Below are 24135 nucleotides of genomic sequence, written 5' to 3' on the forward strand. Positions count from 1 at the left end.
CACCTTATAGAATCAGAGGATTTTGGATGGAAAAGCCCCTCAAGGTCATCAACTCCATCCACTAACCCAACCCCAGCACTAAAATGTCCCCAGGAAGCTCCTCTGTTCCCCCTCCAGGGCTGGCGGCTTCAGCACTGCCCTGGGCAGCCTGTTCAACACCCCACAGCCCTTTGGGAAAGAAATCACCCCCAATTTCCACCCTCACCCTCCTTCTCCAGCCCCTTCCCCAGCTCCATTCCCTCCTCTCAACTCACTCCAGCTCCTCACGGTCTTGGTTGTCACCTCCAAGCCCGCGGTTGTCACCCCCAAGCCCCGTGCCCGGTTGTGACCCTCCTGCCTCCGGGAAGAACTGGTGACACACCGACATCCGGGGATGCCGGGAAGACGCTCCATCAATCCCCTGAAGTTTGGCAGCATCCTCTAAAGACTTAACAGCCCAATCTTATCTTCCCTGTGCTTCATAAACCCAGCGCAGCCTCCTCCCGGCCGCTGACGCAAGTGCTTGGCAGCGATGGGGATGGTAATAAAAATACCAGGGCTTGCCCACTTCCCCGGGTGGCTGGGAGAGGCAGGATGGGGCTGTTTGAAGAAGGACCTCTGGAAGGTCCTGGAAGGTCCTGGATTTGGCTGCGGGGCAGGTGGACAAGAGCCAAGTGCCGCAGCGGGTTTGGCCGCCGCGGTTAAGAGGAACCGGCTAAAAACGCGTTTGCAAAATGGGTCTGGAAGGAGCGTCGTCTCCTCCACTGGGCTGAGCTGAGGCCAAGGGTGGCGTTTCCATGTGGAGAGGTCTCGAACGCTAAAATTGCTTATTTTTCTATTGATTTTCGGGCAGGATAGCGTGGCTGTGGTGTTTTTCTTAGCGCCGGGCTGCAAACCCTCGCCGGGTTCCGCTCCATCCCTCTCCAAAGGATCTCGGGTGGTCTCAAAAACACCCCTTGGGGTCTCCAACTCCTCAAAAGTTGGTGCTTCAGGCCCTTCTGAAGGCGTCTGTGCTCAGCACCTTTGTGCTCCCAGCATGAGAATTTCCAGGGAGGCGAACTCTCAGTCCTCCCGTTTGCAAATCTTGTCCCCCCAGAGGGTTCGTTCTTGGCCTTGACTTCCCCAAGTCCGTGTTTTTGGCCGGCGATGAATCCCATGCCGTGTCGCCCGGGGCTCGCAGCGCCGTGACCCGGCGGGGAGACCCGTCTGGCATCGATCCCTCCCCACGTGAACCCGCGCAATGAGAGGAAAATGCTTTAATGGAGAGATAAGCCAGCAGCTGCAGCTGAGCGCGGGGGAAGGAACTGTTGATCTGGAGATGAAATGTTAAGCCCGAAGATGGATGTTGTTCTGCAGTCCCTATCATATAAAACCGCAATCTGAAGGGGGTTTTTGTGAGATTCTCCTCTTCCCCTTACACCGGGGGCCCCGCCGGCTCTGCCGCGGTTGCTCAGGCACCTGCCCTGTAAATCCATATCTGGGGGGGGAGGAAGGGAAGATCCTCATGGCCGATGATCGAGCGGCTGCACCGGCCGCGTCCTTGTTGACTTTGAAGTTTGTTGAGCGGGATGGCGGGCGGTGCGGGGGCTGCCGGGAGGGATCTGAACCGGGCGCTGGCGGCCGTTCCCGGCTCCTCCGCGCTCTCCTTCGGCCCATGTGGAGACGATTTGCTCGTCCTCACACAGATACGGGCTGAACTCGGCTCGAACCTGAACTTTGCAGCTTCTCCATCGCCCGGCGGCTCCGGCACGTGAGCGGTGCAGCCGAGCGGCCTCCTGCTCCGCGCTTTTTGCCCAAATTGGCCTATTTTCCCCAGCTGGTTGTAGAAGCGAGAGGGTTGAGGAGGATTTGACCTGTGTCTCTTTTTGGGGTCCCCCCCACCCCGGGGCTCTTCTTGTCCTTGCTGGGTGGGATGTGCAGGGGCTTTTCAAAACAAAACAATTGTAAGGTCACCTCAGGGCTCAAAATGGCGCCAGAATCACCTCAGGGATCAAAATGGCGCCAAAATCATCTCAGGGATCAAAATGGCACCAGAATCGCCTCAGGGTCAAAATGGCACCTGAGTCACCTCAGGGATCAAAATGGTGCCAAAATCGCCTCAGGGATCAAAATGGCGCCAGAATCGCCTCAGGGATCAACGTGGCGCCAAAATCACCTCAGGGCCCAAAATGGCACCAGAATCGCCTCAGGGATCAAAATGGCGCCAAAATCACCTCAGGGCCCAAAATGGCGCCAGAATCGCCTCAGGGATCAAAATGGCGCCAAAATCATGTCAGGGCTCAAAATTGCCCCAGGGATCCCAAGATGCCCTCAAGTTGCACCAGAGGAGGTTTAGATTGGATATTAGGCAAAAAATTCTTAATGGAAAGGGTTTTTGGGTGTTGGAACAGGCTGCCCAGGGCAGAGCTGGAGTCGCCATCGCTGGGGGGTGAACAAAGAAGCTTCTTGGGGCCATTTTAGTGCCGGGGGTGGGTTATGGGTTGACTCCATGATCCTGAGGGGCTTTTCCCTCCAAAACAATTCTCCAATTCTATAATTTCCCTTTTGAAACCCACAAATAACCTGAGCTACCCCGAGGCAGCTCTGAGACCCTGGAGCATCGACCCATCGGGACCTTCCACCATTTAGGCTGATTTTCTGGGTTGGGAAAAGCCCAGCAGAGGGGTGAGCAGAACAATCCGAATGGAGTTGCTGGAGAAATGGGAAATAGAAGCTGATTTTTCTCATCGGGTGGAGTAAACAGGTTTAAGCAGCAGTTGGGACGCGGAGGGAGGGCGGAGGGGACCGAAAGTCTCTCGTGCAGCCAAATCTGACCCTCCCTGTTGGAATATGGGGGGCTGACCCCGAGCCGGCGCCTTGGCAGCTCTTCTGAGCGAGCTGGTTAATGTTTAAAGGCCGTGGGAGGGCTCCCCCCCTCCAGCAAAGATCTCCCGGGACAGGAGTTGGACATTGGGAGCCCAGGCTGTGTGCAACCAGCGCATTCCAGGAGCAGGAGTCAGGCCCTAAAAATGATTAAATTGGTGTCGAAACTAGGATTCTTTGTTTTAATTTTGCTTTGTGGTGGGATTTCTGTTTGGCTTTTAAATAGAGAAGTTTCCCCTTCCCCTGTGCTGCACTTGGGACATTGAGTCATGGAATAGTTGGGGTTGGAAGGGGCTTTCAAAGCTCATTTAGCCTGACCCCCCCACCATGAGCTACCCAAGTGCTACCCAAGCATGAGGGTGTTAAAAAGTGGTGCTTGAGATGTATTTATAACCCCAAGAAACGGGGATTTGAGGGCAAAACAGTGTCAAAACGTGACGGATTATTCTGAGGGTGGATGAGAGCTACTGCGCTTAAAAAGGGGGTTCAGCTTTGCTTTACCAAATGGGGATCCCGGTTGTGTTGGGGGGATCTGTCCCCCTAAGCTTTTGCGTCCCTTGAGCAACGGGGTCCCTGATTGAGTCACATCGGGCCGGGGGGTGGTAACGAGAAGTGACAGCGCTCAGCAAATAAACGAGATAACGAGCCCCCTTGACGAGGCGGTGACAAATGGCCGGACCCGCGGGAACGAGGGAGGCGGGAAGGGACAAACCCACAGCTCCTTCGGGCTGGGTGATGTGACCAAGGCCAAACACCCATCGGTGGCACCATCAACAGGGCAAATTGTGCTTCTCGCTGGTGTATCTTGAGCTACTTTGCTCCTCCAAATTGGGGGGGTCAGCACAACCCCCACAGTGCGGAGCAGTGGGACCCCAGGAGGGCAGAAATGGGGCAGTTTGAGCTTGGGAAGGAGCCCAGCGCCCTGTTTTTAGGACAGTCCTGCTGGGTTCGGTGCTTTTAACCTCCATAACCACCACCCTGGAGAGGGGCCGGTTCCCCAAAGCTCCAGCAAGCAACAAATCCGGCGCCTTTCCCCCCCCCCATCCCAAATTTCTCCTCCGTCCTCATCGGGCGGCTGAGCCCCGGCTCCCACCGATAGCAAAGCCCGACTGATGATTAATGGCGTTAATTACACGCAGCTATTCCTACCCCGCTTCTCGCCGTTCCCTCGCATGGGTTTGTTCGCAGGGCCCAGGAAATTAAACACTAAACTCTCTAATCACCGCGAAATGAAAGAAATATGCAGATGCGCCTTGAGCGCGATTAAGGAACCAGCCGCCACGTGCTGTCTGTTCCCTGGCGCTCGCGGGTTGTTTTGCGAGCGGGGGGAACACGTGGGGGAGGAAGAACTTTGTTTCATCCATTATTTTTTTAGTTTAATTAAATGTAATTTACTTTGATAGATTCTCTTTTGGGCTGGTTTTATTTTTCCTTCCGTGTTTTGTGTCCCGTGGTTTTGAGTCTCTCCTGGACCCACGTCACCAACTTTCTTACCCCTTGAGCCCTGTGGCCGGAGTTTAATATCAGTTATGCCTTATTTTCAAATTAATTTGCTTTCTCTTCTGATGAGGAAAATATGAACCCAAGCAGACTTAGATATCAAAGTCTAATTGAAGGCTTTGCCCCCCACAGATAATCAAGGGGCTGCAAAGGGTTTGGATCCTTGGCACGAGTACTGAAAGATGTTTCTTGTCCCTCCCGGGCTGCAGGTGACTTTGTGGCACGAAGGAGCCATTGGGGACACTGGGGGACACGGGCCAGTGGGCAAGAGGCCTCGGAGCAGCCCAGGCTTCCACAGGCAGCTCGTTAGGGCCAAGTTCATTAGCACGGCGCTGAGAGACGCGCGACAGCTCCGCCACCCCCTGCCGTCTCCCCCCGGGTTCATTTGCGCTGGCGATGGGAAGTTTGGCTGGGAGGGGTTTGCACCGGCCACGGATACGCTGCGTTCTAAGCGTGTTTCCCGCGGTTAATTGTGTTTAGAGGCAGCACGACCCCGGCGGGGTCTGTGGGTTCCTGCGACACGGGGCGTGCGGGTGAGACGCAGCGAGCTTGGGCGCCGGTGCCGTTCCCGTCCGTCTGTCCCAGCTGGACGTCCCGCGCGGGCACCGAGCACCGCGGATATTCGCTCCGTCGACTTTCCCAGCGCCGGCTCCTCCAGGGAACGGCCCTGGACGCGGACGGAGGGTCCCGGGGGTGCGGATGCAGCGTCTCGGTGCGGAGCCAGGGACCAGCAGAGGGCGGCCGCGGAGGAAACGGTGCCAGAAATGAACTCGGTTCGCAGCGGTGCCAGGGGCTGCGGCGCCGGGAGCTGCTCCTGGTGGGCAAAGGGGAGCCCTGGACTCTTAATGCTTTAAAAATCAGCTTCTTCCCAGACACAGGGATTCCTGGAGCCTGTTTTTCTCTCTTATAATCTAAACAGAGGATGCACTGGGAGGTATTTACAGGCAGAGTTTGCATTAGAGACCCCACAGCTGGTGCGACCGTGTCCTGGTTTTGGTTAAAACAAGACCAATTTTCTCTTTAACCAAAACATATTGATTTGCAAGGATTTAAGGGATAGTTCTTAATTAACGCTGCCGTCCCTGGATTATCGCATCGATTTCTAAACTCGCCCAACCTGGAGGACGCGGCCCCTTCTTTCCAAATTGAATTATCGGCCCGATCCATAATCTGCTTCCAGCTTTCCCTCGTAATGCAATTAAGCTTAACGGTGGTTAATTACAGTTCATCCTCACTATCCGGGTGGCAGCTTCACACCTCTTGGGCTGCCCACGTGGGCTTTTTGCCGGGATCTTGCCAATAATGGTGATATGGGTCAGCCCTGCATCCCAAATCCCTGCCCTGATTCCTGATGTGGTTTCACCGCTGCCAGGAGAAAGTTGAAACTAGAAAGCCTGTAAAAAACCAACAAATAAGACACACAACTTTAATTACCAATATGCTTTTCAAGCGGTTGCGTTAACCCCAAAGAGCGGCGTAATTCAATGGTAGCGTTACGTTTAATTTAGGGCCTGGGTTTAAGTGGACAAACGAGCAGCCTCACGGCTTGTTTAACGGGCCTTTGCTGGGCTCCTGCTTAGTTAAACCGGACTCAGGCTCAAACCACAATCCCAGTTAGTCCTTAACTCCCTTTCTCTTCATTCGTCCATCACAAGGCAGGTGCGGCTGTATCTCCCTCACTGTCAATTCACCCAGTTTCTCGAGTTAAACATCGCGGCAACTTTACATTCAATTGTTTTATTTTTTCCTAAGGTCGCTATTAGCAGAAATGCACCTTTTCTATAATAAACCCTCAGTTTTGTGCTGAAATACCATCCCGGGCGCCTCTTGGGCTGCGGCTGTTTTGCGCGAGCATTTGAATGCTTTCTAAACCAAGTCTTGGGTGCTGAGCTCTGAGACCCTTTGGAGGCACCAGGGGAATTTTAACAGGGAATTTATCCCCATTTGGAGCTAAAACGTTGTTCCTGGGGGTGGCAGCGTCCCTGTCCCATCACCTGCCACCAAACAGCCCTTTAAAACAGCGCCGGGTTTCATTTTAAACCGCATCTCCCAAGCTTGTTCTTTCCTCAATCAATATTGCTTTTTACATCATATCTAATCTCTTTTATTTTTTCGCTCCCCCCACCCCCCCCCCCAAAGTAAAATTTAATTAAATAATTCTAATGAATGTTTAATGATGTTCTTTTGTCATTATTAAATCTGTAATAAAAGTGTCTGCGGCCCTTCTCCCTCCCTCCCCCCCGGCCCCGGCACGCGGGGTCCTGCTGTCTCCCTTGTTCCCCTGCCGTCCCCCCCTCTCGCGGTGACAACGGCGGCTTTCAGCCCTGCAAACAGGATATGAGAAAAGGAGAAACAGGATATTGAGCTGGGATACTATCTGGATGGGTAATATCACCCCTAGCTACTGAGCGAGGGAGCCCTTCTGCTGCCAGGCATACTAATGGGGACGCGGAGCCTTTCCGCGCGCCTCCGCGAAAATCAATAATCGGGATTGATAACTCGCGGTTTTCAACCCAAAATGAGCTTTTGGGTTGTGGCTGGTTGAGCAGAGAGGGGGGAAACAAGAGGAAAGAGAAAGGAGGTGGTGGTTTCCATCTCAGAATGGTGCTGGTGGTGGGACAGGAGAAGAAACTCGGTCTCTTCTCAACAAGGGAGAATCCCCATAAATAAGTTCTCGTTGTTTTGAATGAGGGATTGAAGTTTCCTAAGAGCTCGGCCCAGCCCTGTGCTTGGAGAATAAAAGCATTTCAATGAGATTGTGATTGGATATTAGGAGAAATTAGGAACAATTTCTTCCCCAAAGGGCTGTGGGGTGTTGGAACAGGCTGCCCAGGGTGGTGCTGGAGCCGCCAGCCCTGGAGGGGGAACGAATGAGGTTCTTGGGGGCATTTTAGTGCTGGGGTTGGGTTATGGTTGGATTCAATGATCTTGAGGGGATTTTCCAACCAAAATGATTCTAAGATCAGCTCGGGGCTCAAAATGGTGCCAGAGTCACCTCAGGGATCAAAATGGCGCCAGAATCACCTCAGGGCTCAAAATGGCGCCAGAGTCACCTCAGGGATCAAAATGGCACCAGAATCACCTCAGGGTTCAAAATGGTGCCAGAATCACCTCAGGGCTCAAAATGGCGCCAAAATCACCTCAGGGGTCAAAATGGCACCAGAATCGCCTCAGGACTCAAAATGGCACCAGAGTCACCTCAGGGCTCAAAATGGTGCCAGAATCACCTCAGGGCTCAAAATGGTGCCAAAATCACCTCAGGGCTCAACATGGCGCCAGAATCACCTCAGGGTTCAAAATGGCGCCAGAATCACCTCAGGGTTCAAAATGGCGCCAAAATCACCTCAGAGCTCAAAAATTGGCCCCTGGGGTGTTGGGGTCACCTCACGCCATTAAAACCCTTGAGGAGCTGGAGCGGGTTGAGAGGAGGGAACGGAGCTGGGAAGGGGCTGGAGAAGGAGGGTGAGGGTGGAAATTGGGGGTGATTTCTTCCCCAAAGGGCTGTGGGGTGTTGAACAGGCTGCCCAGGGCAGTGCTGGAGTTGCCAGCCCTGGAGTGGGAACAGAGGAGCTTCTTGGGGACAGTTTAGTGCTGGGGTTGGGTTATGGTTGGACTCCATGATCCTGAGGGGCTTTTCCAACCTAACGAGTCTGTGATTCTAAGATTCAGGCAACACCGTTCTCTGGGCAGCCGGAGGTTTGGGGCAGGACCCACCTCCTCTCCCCCACAGCAGCAAGAGTTGGTTTTACCCTGTTGTTCCTCCCAGTTTGCAGAATATCCTTGAAAAAGCCCCAAGAGCTGCTCAATTCCGGGCAGAACTTCGCAGAGAAACCGCGCCTGCTCGCCATAACTCTGCACATCCCGTCCGGGTAGGACTCCCACAGTGTCCTGTTGGAAATAGCTTTAAAAAAACCCCTTTAAGTGTGCACTGAAGAGCATAAAACCAAAGCTGCAGCCTTAATTTCCAGTCTAGCGTAGGCCTGGAGAGACTCGATGGCTGAATCCCGCCGGCCCGCGGCTCTGAGCCGGCCTAAAGTGGGATTAACGCCGAGCAGGAGCGCTTTGGTGTCCCTCTGTTAACTCCCCATTTGGGATGTTTCTGGAATGATTCTACTCCTTTTTTCCCTTGGAAATGGTGAGTTTTGGTGGCGTGGTGACCGTGGTCCTGTGTGGTCCCTGTATCACTGGAGCATCCCGCTACCCGCAAAGAAAGCACCAAAATGGGCAAAACTCATTATTGGGACCCATTTCCCCACCACCTACAGGGAGGGGGTGTGAAGTGAGGTGGGTTTTTGGGGGGTACATGCTTGCAAACGCATTTAACCCCCCACTTCCCACCACAGCACCATCCCCCCCACTTCACCTGTATAGAGACACCTCGACACAACCCCTCCCAGGCAGAGAAAAGGATTAAAACCCCCCCAAAAAAACACCCCAACACTTTTTTGTTAGCATTCAGCAGCGATATGACAGGCGCCCTATGAATTCTGGGAGATTTTAATAAAGAAGACAGGCCTGTGAAATTTAATAAAAGAGTTCATCAGATTATATGGTGATGGCTCGGTGCCACCGCGCTGGCAGCAATATCCTCGCAGCGGGGGGTTTAACCCCTTGAGGGACACAGCGGCAGCGCAGTATTAAATCTTTCAGCGGCGTTTCACTCGTGTCACTTTAATATTTATGAATCTCTCCGGCTTTGGGAACCTCTTTGGTGTTGTTTTGCTTTTGTGGTTTAGGTTTTCGGTAGCCGCGGTGGTTTTGTTTTATTTGATATCTTATCCAGCGTCGGTTTTCATCGCTGACATGAGGAGAATCAAGCGCAGGGAGCAAAGCTCATAACACCTCATAGGGGACACTGATGGTGTTTCCAGGGTCCGGCCAAGGGCCACACTGGTGAGACGCAGTTTTTTGGGGTTATTTTTTATAACATTAAGCGCTGCTCGATGTAAAACTTCGGGGAGGTCTCCAAATCCTCCTGTTCTACACGCCACCCTCAGCCTTGTAAACCACGTTCCCAACCATGGATCGAGAAGGTCGGGTCGTTCCCTCTGTGCGACCGTGAAGACGCAACAGCAATAGCGTTAGTTTGGCTTTTCTCCTCCTGCCTTTTAGTGAAACGTTTAAGCGCCATAACTAACACCTGTTATTTTAAAGCTGGTTCTTTTTCTGCTCCTTGAGCAAGAACTTTGAGGGCGGTTTGGCTTTGATTTATGTTCTGACGTAGAGGCGGTTTGGGCACGTTTGAGTCTCGGCCATTTCTAAGAGACACAATGACATAATGACACTATTAAGTTATTTTCTGGGGGTGAATCTATTCACACAACCCACAAAGAGCTTTGGAGGGAATAGAAAGCAAAGGTGATTGTTGTCCCCAAATCACCCCTTCCCTTCCCAACCCAAACGCTGCTGGAAAATTAAGCAAAAGGGAATTTCCCCCCCTTTAATTGCTCGGTGTGGCTGAACCGGGGGGGAAACGCTGTTGAATGAAGGAGCAGATTGTGCCGCCGCCGCCTCCTCCACCCTCTTGTGTGTCCCCGTCCCCATTGAGGTCTGGAAAGGCCCTTTGCAAGTTCCACTTCAATATTTCAGACAGCTACAATGGATTTTGCAGCTCAGTGTTAAGCAAACAGACCTTGCTTAAGCCCGGACTGCTTCATTTTGCCTAAACCCTAACTAAATAAGCTCGCTCCACAAAGCGCGGGCCTCCCGGCTTATTCCTTGCTTCATTAACACCTTTTAATCCCACCGAGACAATCGTGTGCCCCCCAAATTACCCTTCCCAGGCCTGGGGCAGCGTCACGGAAGGTCGGTCAAATCATTTGCTCGTCCCCATCTGGAGAGCTCGGGCTCCTCCGGAGCCACAACATGGGTGCTCCGCAAGGATTAACGGGGCTACCGGGACTAAAATCTGATTAAATCAAGTCCAAGAAGTGTCTGAAAAGCCGTCCTTGGAGCTCCTTGGCTGGACGGATACAGTCGCTGAGCTTCTCAAGGGGGAAATCGGTGACACGCTGGGCGCTCCTCAACTGCTCTGTTGTTAGAAGCGATTGGTTCATGGTAAAAAGGAGACAGCGAAGCCATGGGCAGGGTGACGGAATCAAGCAGTGCAGTTGTTTTTCGCAGAGGACGTAGCTCCTTGTTATAGGGCGAGTGTCCATCAGCTGCCCAAAACTGCCCCTGTGGCCCCAAAAACCATCTCTGTAGCTCAAAACATTGCCCCTGTAACCCCAAAAACTGTCCCTGTAGCACCAAAATGGTCCTTGTAGCCCCAAAACCTGGCTCTGTAGCCCCCAAAACCATCCTTGTAGCCCCAAAAACTGTCCTTGTAGCTCAAAACATTGTCCCTGTAACCCCAAAAACTGTCCCTGTAGCACCAAAATGGTCCTTGTAGCCCCAAAACCTGGCTCTGTAGCCCCCAAAACCATCCTTGTAGCCCCAAAACCTGTCTCTGTAGGCCCAAAACCATCCTTGTAACCCCCAAAACCTGCCCTTGTAGCCCCAAAACCTGTCCCTGTAGCCCCAAAACCATCCTTGTAGCCCCAAAACCTGTCCTTGTAGCCTCAAAAACCATCCTTGTAGCCCCAAACCTGTCTCTGTAGCCCCAAAACCATCCTTGTAGCCCCAAAACTTGTCCCTGTGGCTCCAAAAACTGTCTCTGTAGCTCAAAACATTGTCCCTGTAACCCCCAAACCCATCCCTGTAGCCCCAAAACTGTCCTTGTAGACCCAAAACGTGTCTCTGTAGCCCCAAAACCGTCCTTGTAGCCCCAAAAACTGTCTCTGTAGCCCCAAAATGGTCCTTGCAGCCCCAAAACCTGTCCCTGTAGCCCCAAAACCATCCTTGTAGCCCCAAAACCCGTCCCTGTGGCTCCAAAACTCTCCTTGTAGCTCAAAACATTGTCCCTGTAACCCCCAAACCCATCCCTGTAGCCCCAAAACTGTCCTTGTAGCCCCAAAACGTGTCCCTGTGGCTCCAAAACTGTCCTTGTAGCTCAAAACATTGCCCCTCTAAACCCAAAAACTGTCCCTGTAACCCCAAAACCGTCCTTGTAGCCCCTAAAACCTGTCTCTGTAGCCCCCAAAACCATCCTTGTAACCCCAAAACCTGTCCTTGTAGCCTCAAAAACCATCCTTGTAGCCCCAAAACCTGTCTCTGTCGCCCCAAAACCATCCTTGTAGCCCTAAAACCTGTCTCTGTAGCCCCCAAATCCTGTTTCTATAGCCCCCAAAACCATCTTTGTAGCCCCAAAAACTGTCCCCGTGGCTCCAAAACCATCCTTGTAGCCCCCAAAACTGTCCTTGTAGCTCAAAACATTGTCCCTGTAGCCCCAAAACCCATCCCTGTAGCCCCCAAAACTGTCCTTGTAGCCCCAAAACCATCCTTGTAGCCCCAAAACCTGTCTCTGTAGCCCCCAAAACCATCCTTGTAACCCCAAAACCTGTCCCTGTAGCCCCAAAACCATCCTTGTAGCCCCTAAAACCTGTCTCTGTAGCCCCCAAAACCATCCTTGTAGCCCCAAACCTGTCCTTGTAGCCCCAAACCCATCCTTGTAGCCCCAAAAACTGTCCCTGTGGCTCCAAAACCATCCTTGTAGCCCCAAAACCTGTCTCTGTAGCCCCAAAACCATCCTTGTAGCCCCAAAAACTGTCTTTGTAGCCCCAAAACCCCACTCCTATAGCTCCAGAACTCCCCATCCTTACGTCCCGTAAGGAATTCTTGAATAGAAATTAAACTCCGATGGGATGTTGAGGAAACGAGCGGGTTAAACGAGGACATGGGGTCAAATACAAGTGGAGGGGTATGAAGCTCAAGGGTCCCTCCAAAAGCAGCGGGATGTGGTTGTTGCGGGTTCCGGGTGTTTGGAATCGCTCCGGTTGTTGCCGAGGTTGTTGTCTCACCCTGTCCCGCTTGTTCCTACACACATTTTGCGTTACAGACCTGGGAACCCGCCGCTTTTTGGGCGGACGTTGTACATCCCCGTCGGCGGCGCAGCCTCCCAAACCTCGCCGCCGAGACGTGTTGCGTTCCTATGGCAACCCAAACAATATTACCTCGACTTAAACGGATTCGGGCAATATTAAAACCAGGCTCTTTAGGAATTCCCGGTGTTGGAGGGGGCTGAGAATTTTAATTTTGTGTAATGCGAGCTGACACCGTGTTTATGAGCTGCTTGCTGGATGTTTTCTTCAATTAGTACAAAGCGGAGCGGATTTGTTTGCGGGGCTTAGCGGGGAGATGGGAGGGTTATTGAGTTACCCTGCGGTACCGGCGCTTCCCTCACCCGACGGCTGCAAAAAAAGCCCTTTTCCAGGTTCCAGTGTGAGTTGGGGAATGAGCTGTTGGAGAGCAGCGTAGGGGAAAGGGAGCTGGGGGTCCTGGGGACAGCAGGGGGACCATGAGCCAGCACTGGGCCCTTGTGGCCAGGAAGCCAATGGGACCTGGGGGGGTTAGAAGGGGGTGGTCGGTAGGTCAGAGAGGTTCTCCTGCCCCTCTGCTCTGCCCTTTAGTTCAGATACTATCAGGATATACTTGGGGAACATATATATATACATATATATAATACATACAGCCATAGCACCCTGAGAACGCCCCATCCCGTCTGCTCTGGGAAGCTAAGCAGGGTCGGGCCCGGTCAGTGCTTGGATGGGAGACCAGCTGGGAATAGCGGGTGCTGTGGGCTGAGCCAGCACTGGCCCTTGTGGCCAGGAAGCCAATGGGACCTGGGGGGGTTAGAAGGGGGTGGTCAGTGGGTCAGAGAGGTTCTCCTGCCCCTCTGCTCTGCCCTGGGGAGGCCACACCTGGAATAGTGTGTCACATCTGGAATAGTGTGTCACATCTGGAATAGTGTGTCACATCTGGAATAGTGTGTCCAGTTGTGGCCCCTCAGCTCAAGGACAGGGAACTGTTGAGAGTCCAGCGCAGGGCAATGAAGATGCTGGAGGGAGTGGAGCATCTCCCGTGTGAGGAAAGGAATAAAGAGCTGGGGCTCTGGAGCTGGAGAAGAGGAGACCGAGGGGTGACATTATTAATGTTTACAGATATCTAAAGGGGGAGTGTCAGGAGGATGGAGCCAGGCTCTTCTCGGTGACAACCAGTGACAGGACAAGGGGCAATGGGTTCAAACTGGAACACAAAAGGTTCCACTTAAATATGAGAAGAAACTTGTTTGTGGTGAGGGTGGCAGAGCCTGGCCCAGGCTGCCCAGGGGCTGTGGAGTCTCCTTCTCTGCAGACATTCCAACCCGCCTGTTCCTGTGTCACCTCAGCCGGGTGTTCCTGCTCCGGGGGGTCGCACTGGATGAGCTTTGAGGTCCCTTCAACCCCTGACACTCTGTGATTCTGTGAAATTTGGCACATGACAGCATCTTTAACCAGGTTTGCTAACTCCCCTGTCTCAAGAGCGGCGGGGGGACTGTTATGGTGATTTTCAGGTGAATAAATCACTTTTCCCAGCTCTGACGTTTGGTTCCATGTCCCGCTCCATCCATCGTGCTCCAAGCTTGCCTTGGTTAAACAATATTCTGGGTGTTTTCCCCAAGCAACGGGCAAAATCACCGAGGTTAGAAACATCAAAGGACGTGGGGAATGCTCCAGCATCTATACAGATAAAAATGTGGAACAAGACAGAGTTTTCCATCAGTTTTTTCCCTAAACCATCCAGTTTCTTACTTGGAGACGGGTTGTGATATTGAAGCAAAGCTTCTGCTTGGCAGGTCCATGTTTTGAGTGTGTCTATCCCTGGATTTGGGCTCTGGGGTGGAACCTGGGTGTTCAAGAGGAGTAAACGTGGCTCCGAAAGACCCCAAGTCAAACAGTGTTTGAGTCGTTAGGTTCCCACAATGGGCAGGACTAATTAGACGCGGTTCTCAAGAAGATAAAGCCGTGACGAGGTCTTGTTGCTGGGCATGGAGCGGAGGACGATTCCAGTTGGAAATAAGGGATGAGGAGGTAATCAGCCCCCAAGGGATGCGGACAGATCCAGGAACCCCTGATCCTCTGGGTTGCGATGAATCTACATCACCGTTCTCTTCCACCTGGGCTTAAAGTCCCGAAACATCAATAATTTAATGCTTAATAATACGGCACTGACTGATCCCACCGACTGGCTCCATTTTTGGGTCGGTTTTATTCTTTTTACTCTTGCGCTTCTGCTGCAACAGAAGGATGTTGGTGTTAGGAAAGGCACAGATTGCGACTCAGCTCAGATTTAGACTGGGCTTGTGCCTTCGTCAGACAGCAAGAGGTGGTGGTTAAAAGGCTGCTCTTTACTCCCAGCTTTATCAACTCAAATTCGATCATTATTATTATTTTCAAGCGCGAATTACAAAGAGGGAAGGGGGAGAAAGAGAGACGGAGGGACAGGAACACGCAGGCAAACACGTTCACACAAAGGAGGGAGAAATCCCAGCCCATTCCAGCCGGAATGTCCCGGCCACTTCAGCCCAAAGCCACCGCGCAGCACAAATCCACGGTGGTATTTGGAAGGGCTGAGCCCACCCCTGTAAAGCCTCTTCATCCCGCTCCGCAGAGTTTGCCAGGAGGATTAACCCAGTCTTGTTCTCAATCCCAGTTTATGAGTTCCCTGCTGGTGGGGAAGATCCTGTGTGTTTAAACAACAGCCTAATTAATCCCTATTTTATTACTTTCTCTTGTCAAGTGGCTAAATAGAAGCTGTCAGCCGGCAGCCACCGCCGCTCACATTTGTTTAGATCCCAAATTACTTCATCAGAACCATCTGCTCCGTACGCGGGGCGCTCAGCAGTTGTTTGTTTCTCTCTCTGGACACGGCGTGGGGCACAAACATCCCCCTGGTGGGACGCCCTGTGTAAGGGACGGTCCCTGGGGATGGGCCTGGAGGGCTCCACAAAGCCCTCTCGCTAGGAGCAGCCTAACAAAGCCGGGCTTTGAACAGCTTGAAGAGGGGACACAGAGCTTTGTATGCTGGGCCGGGCAGGTTCGTGTTCCTCCCCGGGGGCTGAGGAGGCTCAGAAAACCCCACAGCCCAGGTGGGACGGACTCAGGTTGCACAAGGGGAAGTTTAGATTGGAAATTAGGAACCATTTCTTCCCCAAAGGGCTGTGGGGCGTTGAACAGGCTGCCCAGGGCAGTGCTGGAGTCACCAGCCCTGGAGGGGGAGCAGAGGAGCTTCTTGGGGACATTTTAGTGCTGGGGGTGGGTTATGGTTGGACTCCGTGATCTCAAGGTTTTCCAACCAAAATGAGTTGATGATTCGGTTATTCTAGGGTTCTATGAGTCTATGATTTGATGATTCGATGATTCTGTGATTCAATGATTCTGTGGTTCAATGATTCAACGATCCCATGATTCTATGATTCAATGATTCTATGATTTAATGATTCCATGATTCAATGATTCCATCATTCCATGATTCAATGGTTCCATGATTCCATGATTTAATGATTCTGTGATTCCATGATTCAATGATTCCATCATTCAATGATTCCATCATTCAATGATTCAATGGTTCCATGATTCAATGATTCAATGGTTCCATGATTCCGTGATTCAATGGTTCAATGGTTCCATGATTCAATGATTCAATGGTTCCATGATTCCATGATTCAATGATTCAATGGTTCCATGGTTCCATGATTCAATGATTCAACGGTTCCATGATTCAATGATTCCATGATTCAATGATTCAATGATTCCATGATTCAATGATTCCATCATTCCATGATTCAATGGTTCCATGATTCCATGATTCAATGGTTCTATGATTCAATGATTCAATGGTTCCATGATTCCATGATTCCATGGTTCCATGATTCCATGATTCAATGGTTCCATGATTCCATGATTCAATGATTCAATGGTTCTATGATTCAATGGTTCTATGATTCAATGATTCCGTGATTCAACGATTCCCCGATTCCCTGACCCTCTTGTTCCCCGATTCTCACCCCGTCTCTCCCTTGCTGCCCAGGTCCCAACTCCAAGATGCGGGAGGTCGCCAGGGTTGGGTTAACAGCTGGACTCGATGATCTTGAGGGGCTTTTCCAACCAAAATGATTCGTTGACTCTATGATTCTTGTTGGGACATGCTCTAAACACTCACCCCATTCTTCCTCCAGCTTCCCAAGCCCCAACCCAGCGCTGATCCTCCCCACCCAAGCGTTTAACCCCCAGGACCTTCTTCACAGGCTGTTCCAGACCAAGTGCAGCAGCTGCTTGAAGGCCATCGCCCCCTCCGAGCTCATCATGCGGGTGCTGGAGAACGTCTACCACGTCCACTGCTTCTACTGCTGCGAGTGCGAGCGGCGCCTGCAACGAGGGGACGAGTTTGTGCTCAAGGAGGGGCAGCTGCTCTGCCGCAGCGACTACGAGAAGGAGAAGGAGATGCTGAGCGCCATCAGCCCGGCGCCCACCGAGTCCGGTGAGGGTGGGGAACCTTGGGCAGGGCGGGTAACACTTGGTCCCTAATTAATTATAGCGAAAGCTTCCGCGGGAAGAGATGTAGGTAGGTTGGGGCTGGAGTGTCTTTTCTCCTTTAAAAGGCAGACAAGAGAGTACGAGGCTGCCAAGGTTTGAGGCTCTGAGATATTATGGAAGGGATGATTACCAGTGTGGCCCATCAGTTCCATCTCTGAGCTGCCACAGCTCAGTCCGGGAGCTTTGCTGGCTTCATTCTGCTCTAAATCCCACCTCGGAAAGAGCAAAACTGAATCATATTTCTCCCAAATGCTCCCCTGGGGAGGTGGTTGGATCACCACGATGGATCTCTCGTTGCAGTGAAAAGCGAGGACGAAGACGGCGGCCACTCGCACGGCAAAGGCGGCGAGGAGACCAAAGACCACAAGCGCTCCAAGCGCCCGCGCACCATCCTGACCACGCAGCAGCGGCGGGCGTTCAAGGCCTCCTTCGAGGTCTCCTCAAAGCCCTGCAGGAAGGTACGAGGCCGCTCAGCACAAGTGCTGGCTCGGATCTTCTTAAGCGCAGCTTAAGTTCTGATTCAGCTCTTTGGGTTTTGTGGGCAGGTAAGAGAGACCCTGGCGGCCGAGACGGGCTTGACGGTGCGGGTGGTGCAGGTCTGGTTCCAGAACCAAAGAGCCAAGGTGAGTGACGGTTCCGTTGGGTTCTGCGGACCTGTGGGGCATCACACGCTTGTTCGGTTCACGGGGAACATAGAATAGCTCAGAAACAGAGAAAATGGTTAAAAGAACAGATCCCCACAGATCCACCTTGTCCTACAACACGTATCTAGTGGTAGGAAAAGCTTAAAGAGAAATACAAAAATTGATTAATTATAGATATTTGCAGGGCTTAACGTATTTCACACATTTTTTTGTTATTACTCTTTTTCTCCTTGCTTTTTCCCTCTCGCTATAGAAAGACTAGCAGGATTTCCCACTTCTAGAAGTTGAAAACACGTCTCATTTTGCAGAATTTAAGGGTGAAAACAGAAAATACGTGGCTCTGGCAACCTCGCTTTGTAGTAAAACAAAGCCCTTTGTTTTCTAAGCGGCATCTCCCACAAATATAAAGTGTCAGCCCCAGTTCTCGTGTCCGCAGAGAACACGGCCTGCAGAGGGGTCACCGCAGGACTCTGAGCGGGGTCAGATGGTGGTACAGCTCGTGTTCGACACAACCTCGCTCAGAACCTCAGCCCCGGCGTCTCGCTGTCCTTGCAGATGAAGAAGATCGCGCGCAGGCAGCAGCAGCAGCAGCAGCAGCAGGAGCAGGAGCAGCTGGGGAACCCTCGCCTGGGGACGGGGAGAGGGACCGGCCGCAGCAGCCGGCAGAGCAACGACGACAGCGAGGGTGAGGAGCCGCCCGGGGGCTGCGGCTGGGGCGCACAGGATCGACCTGGGGGGTGGTCAGTAGGTCAGAGAGGTTCTCCTGCCCCTCTGCTCTGCCCTTGAAAAAGGGTTTAGTTCAGATACTATCAAGATATAATTGGGCAACATATATATATATATATGCACATATATATATAACATATACAGCTGTACCACCCTGAGAATGCCTGGTCTCGTCTGATCTGGGAAGCTAAGCAGGGTCGGGCCTGGTTAGCGCTTGGATGGGAGACCAATGGTACCTGGGGGGGTTAGAAGGGGGTGGTCAGTAGGTCAGAGGGGTTCTCCTGCCCCTCTACTCTCCCCTTTAGTTCAGATACTATCAGGATATACTTGGGGAACATACATATATAAAAATATATATATACAGCTGTAGCACTCTGAGAACGCCCCATCCCGTCTGCTCTGGGAAGCTAAGCAGGGTCGGGCCCGGTCAGTGCTTGGATGGGAGACCAGCTGGGAATAGCGGGTGCTGTGGGCTGAGCCAGCACTGGCCCTTGTGGCCAGGAAGCCAATGGGACCTGGGGGGGTTAGAAGGGGGTGGTCAGTAGGTCAGAGAGGTTCTCCTGCCCCTCTGCTCTGCCCTGGGGAGGCCACACCTGGAATAGTGTGTCACATCTGGAATAGTGTGTCCAGTTGTGTCCCCTCAGCTCAAGGACAGGGAACTGTTGAGAGTCCAGCGCAGGGCAATGAAGATGCTGGAGGGAGTGGAGCATCTCCCGTGTGAGGAAAGGAATAAAGAGCTGGGGCTCTGGAGCTGGAGAAGAGGAGACTGAGGGGTGACATTCATGGGGATCAATATGGAAAGGGGGAGTGTCAGGAGGATGGAGCCATCGGTGACAACAGGACAAGGGGCAATGGGATCAAACTGGAACACGGGAGGTTCTGCTTGAATATGGGAAGAAAGTTGTTTGTGGTGAGGGTGGCAGAGCCTGGCCCAGGCTGCCCAGGGGGTGTGGAGTCTCCTTCCCTGCAGACATTCCAACCCGCCTGTTCCTGTGTCACCTCAGCCGGGTGTTCCTGCTCCGGGGGGTTGAATGATGTGGATAATGTTATTGCGGCATTGCTCCACCGTCCCACCCATTGTGTTTTCAGACGGTGCAAGTGTCCACGGCCTGGATGGGCTCATGGTTCCCTACCCCAGGATCCCCCAGCAACAGCTTCTGCCCCTGGACCAGAACGGCTACAGCACCGATTTGTACCGACAAGGGCTGACGCCACCCCAGCTGCCCGGGGACCACCTGCACCCCTACGGTAGGAAACCGTCCTCTATTTGCATTAAAACCACCTGTAGCAGCCCAAATCATGACAAAGCCGAGTCTGCTGGGGATGCTGATAAAGGAAGCGAGTGCTCCATGGTGCCTGGGCTTTAAGCTGAGCCTTTCTCAGGAGTTTGGTAAGGCCAGACCCTCAGGCTGCGCTCTGCTAAGGGCCAGGGGATGAGGGCTTATCTCTGCCCAGTGTGAATTACTGGGGTGAGGGAGGAAAGAGTGAGAATCATAGACTCATTTTGGGTGGAAAAGCCCCTTAAGATCATCGAGTCCAACCATAACCCCCCCCGGCACTAAAATGTCCCCAAGAAGCTCCTCTGTTCACCCTCCAGTGATGGCGGCTCCAGCACCGCCCTGGGCAGCCTGTTCAACACCCTACAGCCCTTTGAGGAAGAAATCACCCCCAATTTCCACCCTCACCCTCCTTCTCCAGCCCCTTCCCAGCTCCGTTCCCTCCTCTCAACCCGCTCCAGCTCCTCAAGGGTTTTAATGGCATGAGGTGACCCCAAAACCCCTGGGGCCGCCAGTTGAGTCCTGAGGTGACTCTGGCGCCATTTTGAGCCCTGAGGTGATTCTGGTGCCCCTGAGGCCACCATTTTGTGTTTTGAGGTGATTTTGGTGCCATTTTGATCCCTGAAGTAATTCTGGTGCCATTTTGAGCCCTGAGGTGATTCTGGCGCCATTTTGAGCCCTGAGGTGATTCTGGTGCCATTTTGATCCGTGAGGTGATTCCGGCGCCATTTTGAGCCTTGAGGTGACTCTGGCGCCATTTTGAACCCTGAGGTGATTTTGGCGCCATTTTGAGCCCTGAGTTGATTCTGGCGCCATTTTGAGCCCTGAGTTGATTCTGGCACCAATTTGAGCCCTGAGTTGATTCTGGCGACAATTTGTGCCCTGAGTTGATTCTGGCACCAATTTGAGCCCTGAGGTGATTCTGGCGTCGTTTTGAGCCCTGAGGTGATTTTGGCGCCATTTTGATCCCTGAGGTGACTCTGGCGCCATTTTGAACCCTGAGGTGACTCTGGTGCTATTTTGATCCCTGAGGTGATTCTGGTGCCATTTTGAGCCCTGAGGTGATTCTGGCGCTGCCATTTTGATCCCTGAGGTGATTCCGGTACCATTTTGATCCCTGAGGCGATTCTGGCGCCATTTTGACCCTGAGCTGAGGGGCCCAAACCTGCCCCCAGGATTCGTGTTTTTCCTCCCCAGTGTCCCGTTCAGGTCACTGTCCCGTCCCGCTCGTCCTGCGCTGCCGTCCCCCTCCAGATGCGCTCCCATTCCCTTCTCCTCCCTCTTCCAGACTCGGAAGGCGTTTTTCACGACATGGACAGCGACGGCATCGGCCACCTTGGAGACTGCCTGCTGTCCACGGCCGACGCCAACCTGCTGCAGGCTCGCGTGGGCAACCCCATCGACCGACTCTACTCCATGCAGAGCTCCTACTTCACCTCCTGACCATGGACAAGCTCCCAGCTCTTCACGAGGAACTCGGGGGGATGCTGCTCCGAATTCACGAGGAGGAGGGAACAGAAACAGGACTGAGACCTTCACAGACATTCCTTGAGCACAATGGAGGAGGCAATGCAGCTATGGAGACCTTTCGCAGCCTGAAGGACTTCGGATCGCCTCTCTCCTCTTTTCCTAGCCACGAGTAGATCGATGGTATAATGTTTAGCTGTAACTTTAGCAGTTTGTGCAGTGTTTAAGCTTTTGAGCGTTCTGTCCTGCCAACAAAGCCTGGCCCAGCTAAGCAGAGCTCCCCCTGGCCGTAGGAGGTGCCCTTCCCACAAAAACCCGGGTTATTTAAGCCTGGCTTACGGCCGAGCTGCTCGCTGTGCTGGTTTGCCTTGGTTCCCCATCCAGCTGCAGATTTGGTGGGACCAGGTTCATTTTCAACAGCAAAATCCAAGCTCCTGAGGCATCTCTCAGGGTCGCCGCTGCTGCTTCGGAGATTTGCTACGGATCGGTCGGCCCAGGACGGTTTTTGAGCGTTTGACGTAGTTTGGCCGCTGATCGAAATGATGATGCTGGGGCAGCCGCTTCGAGAAATGACAGAATATTTATCCTCTGCCCAAACAGACAAATTCCAGACCAAGCTGCTGCAGCTGTGTGGTCACCCACCCCTAAGAACCGAACCAGAAAACCCCCTCGAGCCGTGTGTTACTTTTAGAGCCTCTTGCACTAGAGACGCTCTCAGTTTAGATTAAATTTTAAGAGAATGTTACAGTGAACTATGTGCAAATTGATGTTGCTCCCAACGACCAGAGCCGCCTTCACCCCCTGCAGCCCCCTCTTTCTTCTTTGTGATCTAGTGCTGTGATGTGCCGATGGTTCTTTTCTTTGCATGTACGTTTGAAAATAAAAGGCAAAGCAGAAACGACAGCGAGGCGGAAAGCTGCGGGTTGCGTGCACGAGCGCTCGGCCGGCTCCCGCGTCGGCCCGCGCTTCTCGCCTTTCCCAGGAACGGTTGATCCTGGAGCAAAGGACAACTGGTGCTGTTTGTCCGTCACAGGCGGCAAACCCAACAGCCGGAGCCACACGGGGTTGCAGAAGGAACTACAACCCCAAATAACAAACATTATGGGGAGCTGCGCTAGACCCGGAGCTGCTGAGGCGGAGGAGTCTGATGCGACACAAACTCAAGAGCCAGGGGTGAAATTCACACCCCGCAACCGAGGAAAAACAATCTCCGCTTGTTAAATTGCAGCTCATTTCCAATTTGAAGGCCGGATTCTGCCTCAAATGAGCAGGAAGGTGGACACCGAGCGCCACCGCTGACGCTGCCACAGCCCGAACTTTGCCACGCGAGTCCCACCGAACGCCAGAGCTGCTTTTAGCACCCAGAGCCAGTTAGCGGAGCCCGGTGAGCGCAGGGGAAGCTGCTCCCAATGGGAATTCAGCCTCACGGCCGTCGTGGAGCTCAGGGAACGTGAATATTCGAGAGGAAAGAGCGGGAAGAGCCGGGGCGCCGCAGCGGAGCGAGGAACAGAACCACACGCGCCTCGGGCAACACCCGCACGCTCGGGCTTCTCTCAGAGTCAGAACAATCGCTCCCCTCGAGCGGGACACGATCTGGGGGGAGTTTGGGAACGCTGTTTCTCTGCAAACAGGAGAATAAAGGTGAATCAGAACCCCGGCGAGGTGACGGGGATAAGAACTCTGCCCACAGCGTTTCCCCCGTGGCTCAAAAGATCAACTGGATACCAGCCAAGGAAAGCAAACGTGTGCGAGAGGGGAATGTGGGTCCGCCAGCAGCACTAAATCTCTCCCCGTGGCTGCGGACACCAAAGGAACACGCTGATTTATGGTTCCTTTAAGCGAGAGAAGCAGAGTGTAAAACGAGAATATTTTCTGGATGAAAAATTAAAGAGGTGTTTGTGTTCGTTCCTCGTTCTAACAGCGACAGGGTGGCGTTTGCCTTAGAGGTTGGAAAGTTCCACTCGAAAGGAGAAGCGACATCAACGGGAGTTAAAGCAACAGGCTGAAAAAAGCCCCGTTGCGCTTCACTTCTCATTCATTCTACATGGAGGAAAAACAAAGCAGAGAATTAATTGACCTAACGATCCTTGGTTTTCTCTTAGTTAAGGACCCCCGAACTCCTTGCATGTGTTAATTAATTGTCCCTCGTTCCCCACCAGCCCAGGTGTTATTGATGAGAAACCAGAGACACAGGACACGGTACAATTGGCTCCCAGGGCCACACGGATAAACGGTGGGTGAGTTCAACCAGAAAACACCCGACACCCAGTTTACTTAACGGCAAAACGCACATTGGACCCAAAACCAGAGCGGAGAAGAGTTAGAAGTGGAGAACACAGAGCTGGGAGATGGAAACCAAGCAGAGCATCTTCATGCATTGCTTCCATGAGTTTGTCCTTCTCAAATGAGGGATAAGAAATGAAGAGAACGCTTCTCGAGTTCCTAATTTGTTTCATTACCCGGTTTACACCTTGTGAAAGACACCGGAGCAGCCGACGCTCCTTTTAGCTTTAATTGCTGACCTCGTTTCCAGCAACAGGCCGACGGTGGAGGCGGGAATCACGGTTTCCCCCACGGATCAGGAGTGAAAGATGCACATTCTTTATTCGTATTTTCTCAGCGTTTCCCGATCGCAGATGGAAACGGGACGAAGCAGCTTCTTCCCCCTCTCCGCAGCACCAAGTGATGAAAACCCAGGAGAATTTGGCTCACGGGTGACACCAGCAGCTCGGCGGTTAATAATGTGTTAAAGCAAGAAGTAATAGAGCGGCTCAGGCTCCGGAGGAGGCAGAACTGGGCTTAGGAGGGGGCCCAGCGCACCTTCAACATAATGAAAAACGGCTTTGCTGCTGCCAGGCTGACATTTCAATACAATGTCAACAACACGGAAAGCACCTTCGCTCTCTACATCCTTAATAGAGCCGTTCGCAGCGCGGGCGTTCGCCACTAACGGGGCGCTGCTGCCCAAAGACTCCCTAAAAACCTATTTCTCCTCCTTTTCTGGTAGCGCTCGCCCTCTCCCTACATTCATTTTCACCTTTTTCCTCCCAAATGTCTGCCTTTGCATTTCAAACGCACATTATTTGATAAAAGGAGTTTATACAAGCGTGTATCGATGTTTTTAGACCCAACCCCGGCGTTTTCCTTACGTTTCCATCGCTGCTGAGACGGCCAAAGCGCCGCCGTTGTAAATCTGGAAGAGATCGACCCCAATCTGTTGTCCACCCC

At 52.7% G+C, this 24135-nt stretch overlaps 2 protein-coding genes and 2 pseudogenes across 3 annotated transcripts in view; 3 read left to right on the plus strand and 1 right to left on the minus strand.

Moving 5' to 3' along the window:
* Nucleotides 1-24012, plus strand: part of LOC102090427 (LIM homeobox transcription factor 1-alpha-like) — a 29128-nt gene extending 5116 nt beyond the window's left edge. For both annotated transcript variants that reach the window (XM_065043878.1, XM_065043877.1), the window contains exons 4-9: nucleotides 16505-16737; nucleotides 17094-17251; nucleotides 17339-17416; nucleotides 17993-18122; nucleotides 19253-19411; nucleotides 20729-24012. In XM_065043878.1, coding sequence (XP_064899950.1) covers nucleotides 16505-16737; nucleotides 17094-17251; nucleotides 17339-17416; nucleotides 17993-18122; nucleotides 19253-19411; nucleotides 20729-20883 — 913 coding nt within the window. In that variant the 3' untranslated portion in view covers nucleotides 20884-24012. The remainder of the gene's footprint in view (nucleotides 1-16504; nucleotides 16738-17093; nucleotides 17252-17338; nucleotides 17417-17992; nucleotides 18123-19252; nucleotides 19412-20728) is intronic.
* The window catches only part of UBL5 (ubiquitin like 5), a 99589-nt gene that overhangs the window by 15959 nt on the left and 59495 nt on the right, over nucleotides 1-24135 (minus strand). The window lies entirely within an intron of this gene.
* LOC135576776 (5S ribosomal RNA) lies at nucleotides 12903-13021 on the plus strand (annotated as a pseudogene).
* On the plus strand, nucleotides 18520-18638 carry LOC135576812 (5S ribosomal RNA; annotated as a pseudogene).

The sequence above is a fragment of the Columba livia genome, chromosome 30 (assembly GCF_036013475.1).
Source record: "Columba livia isolate bColLiv1 breed racing homer chromosome 30, bColLiv1.pat.W.v2, whole genome shotgun sequence".
In the NCBI taxonomy this organism is placed as follows: Eukaryota; Metazoa; Chordata; class Aves; order Columbiformes; family Columbidae; genus Columba; species Columba livia.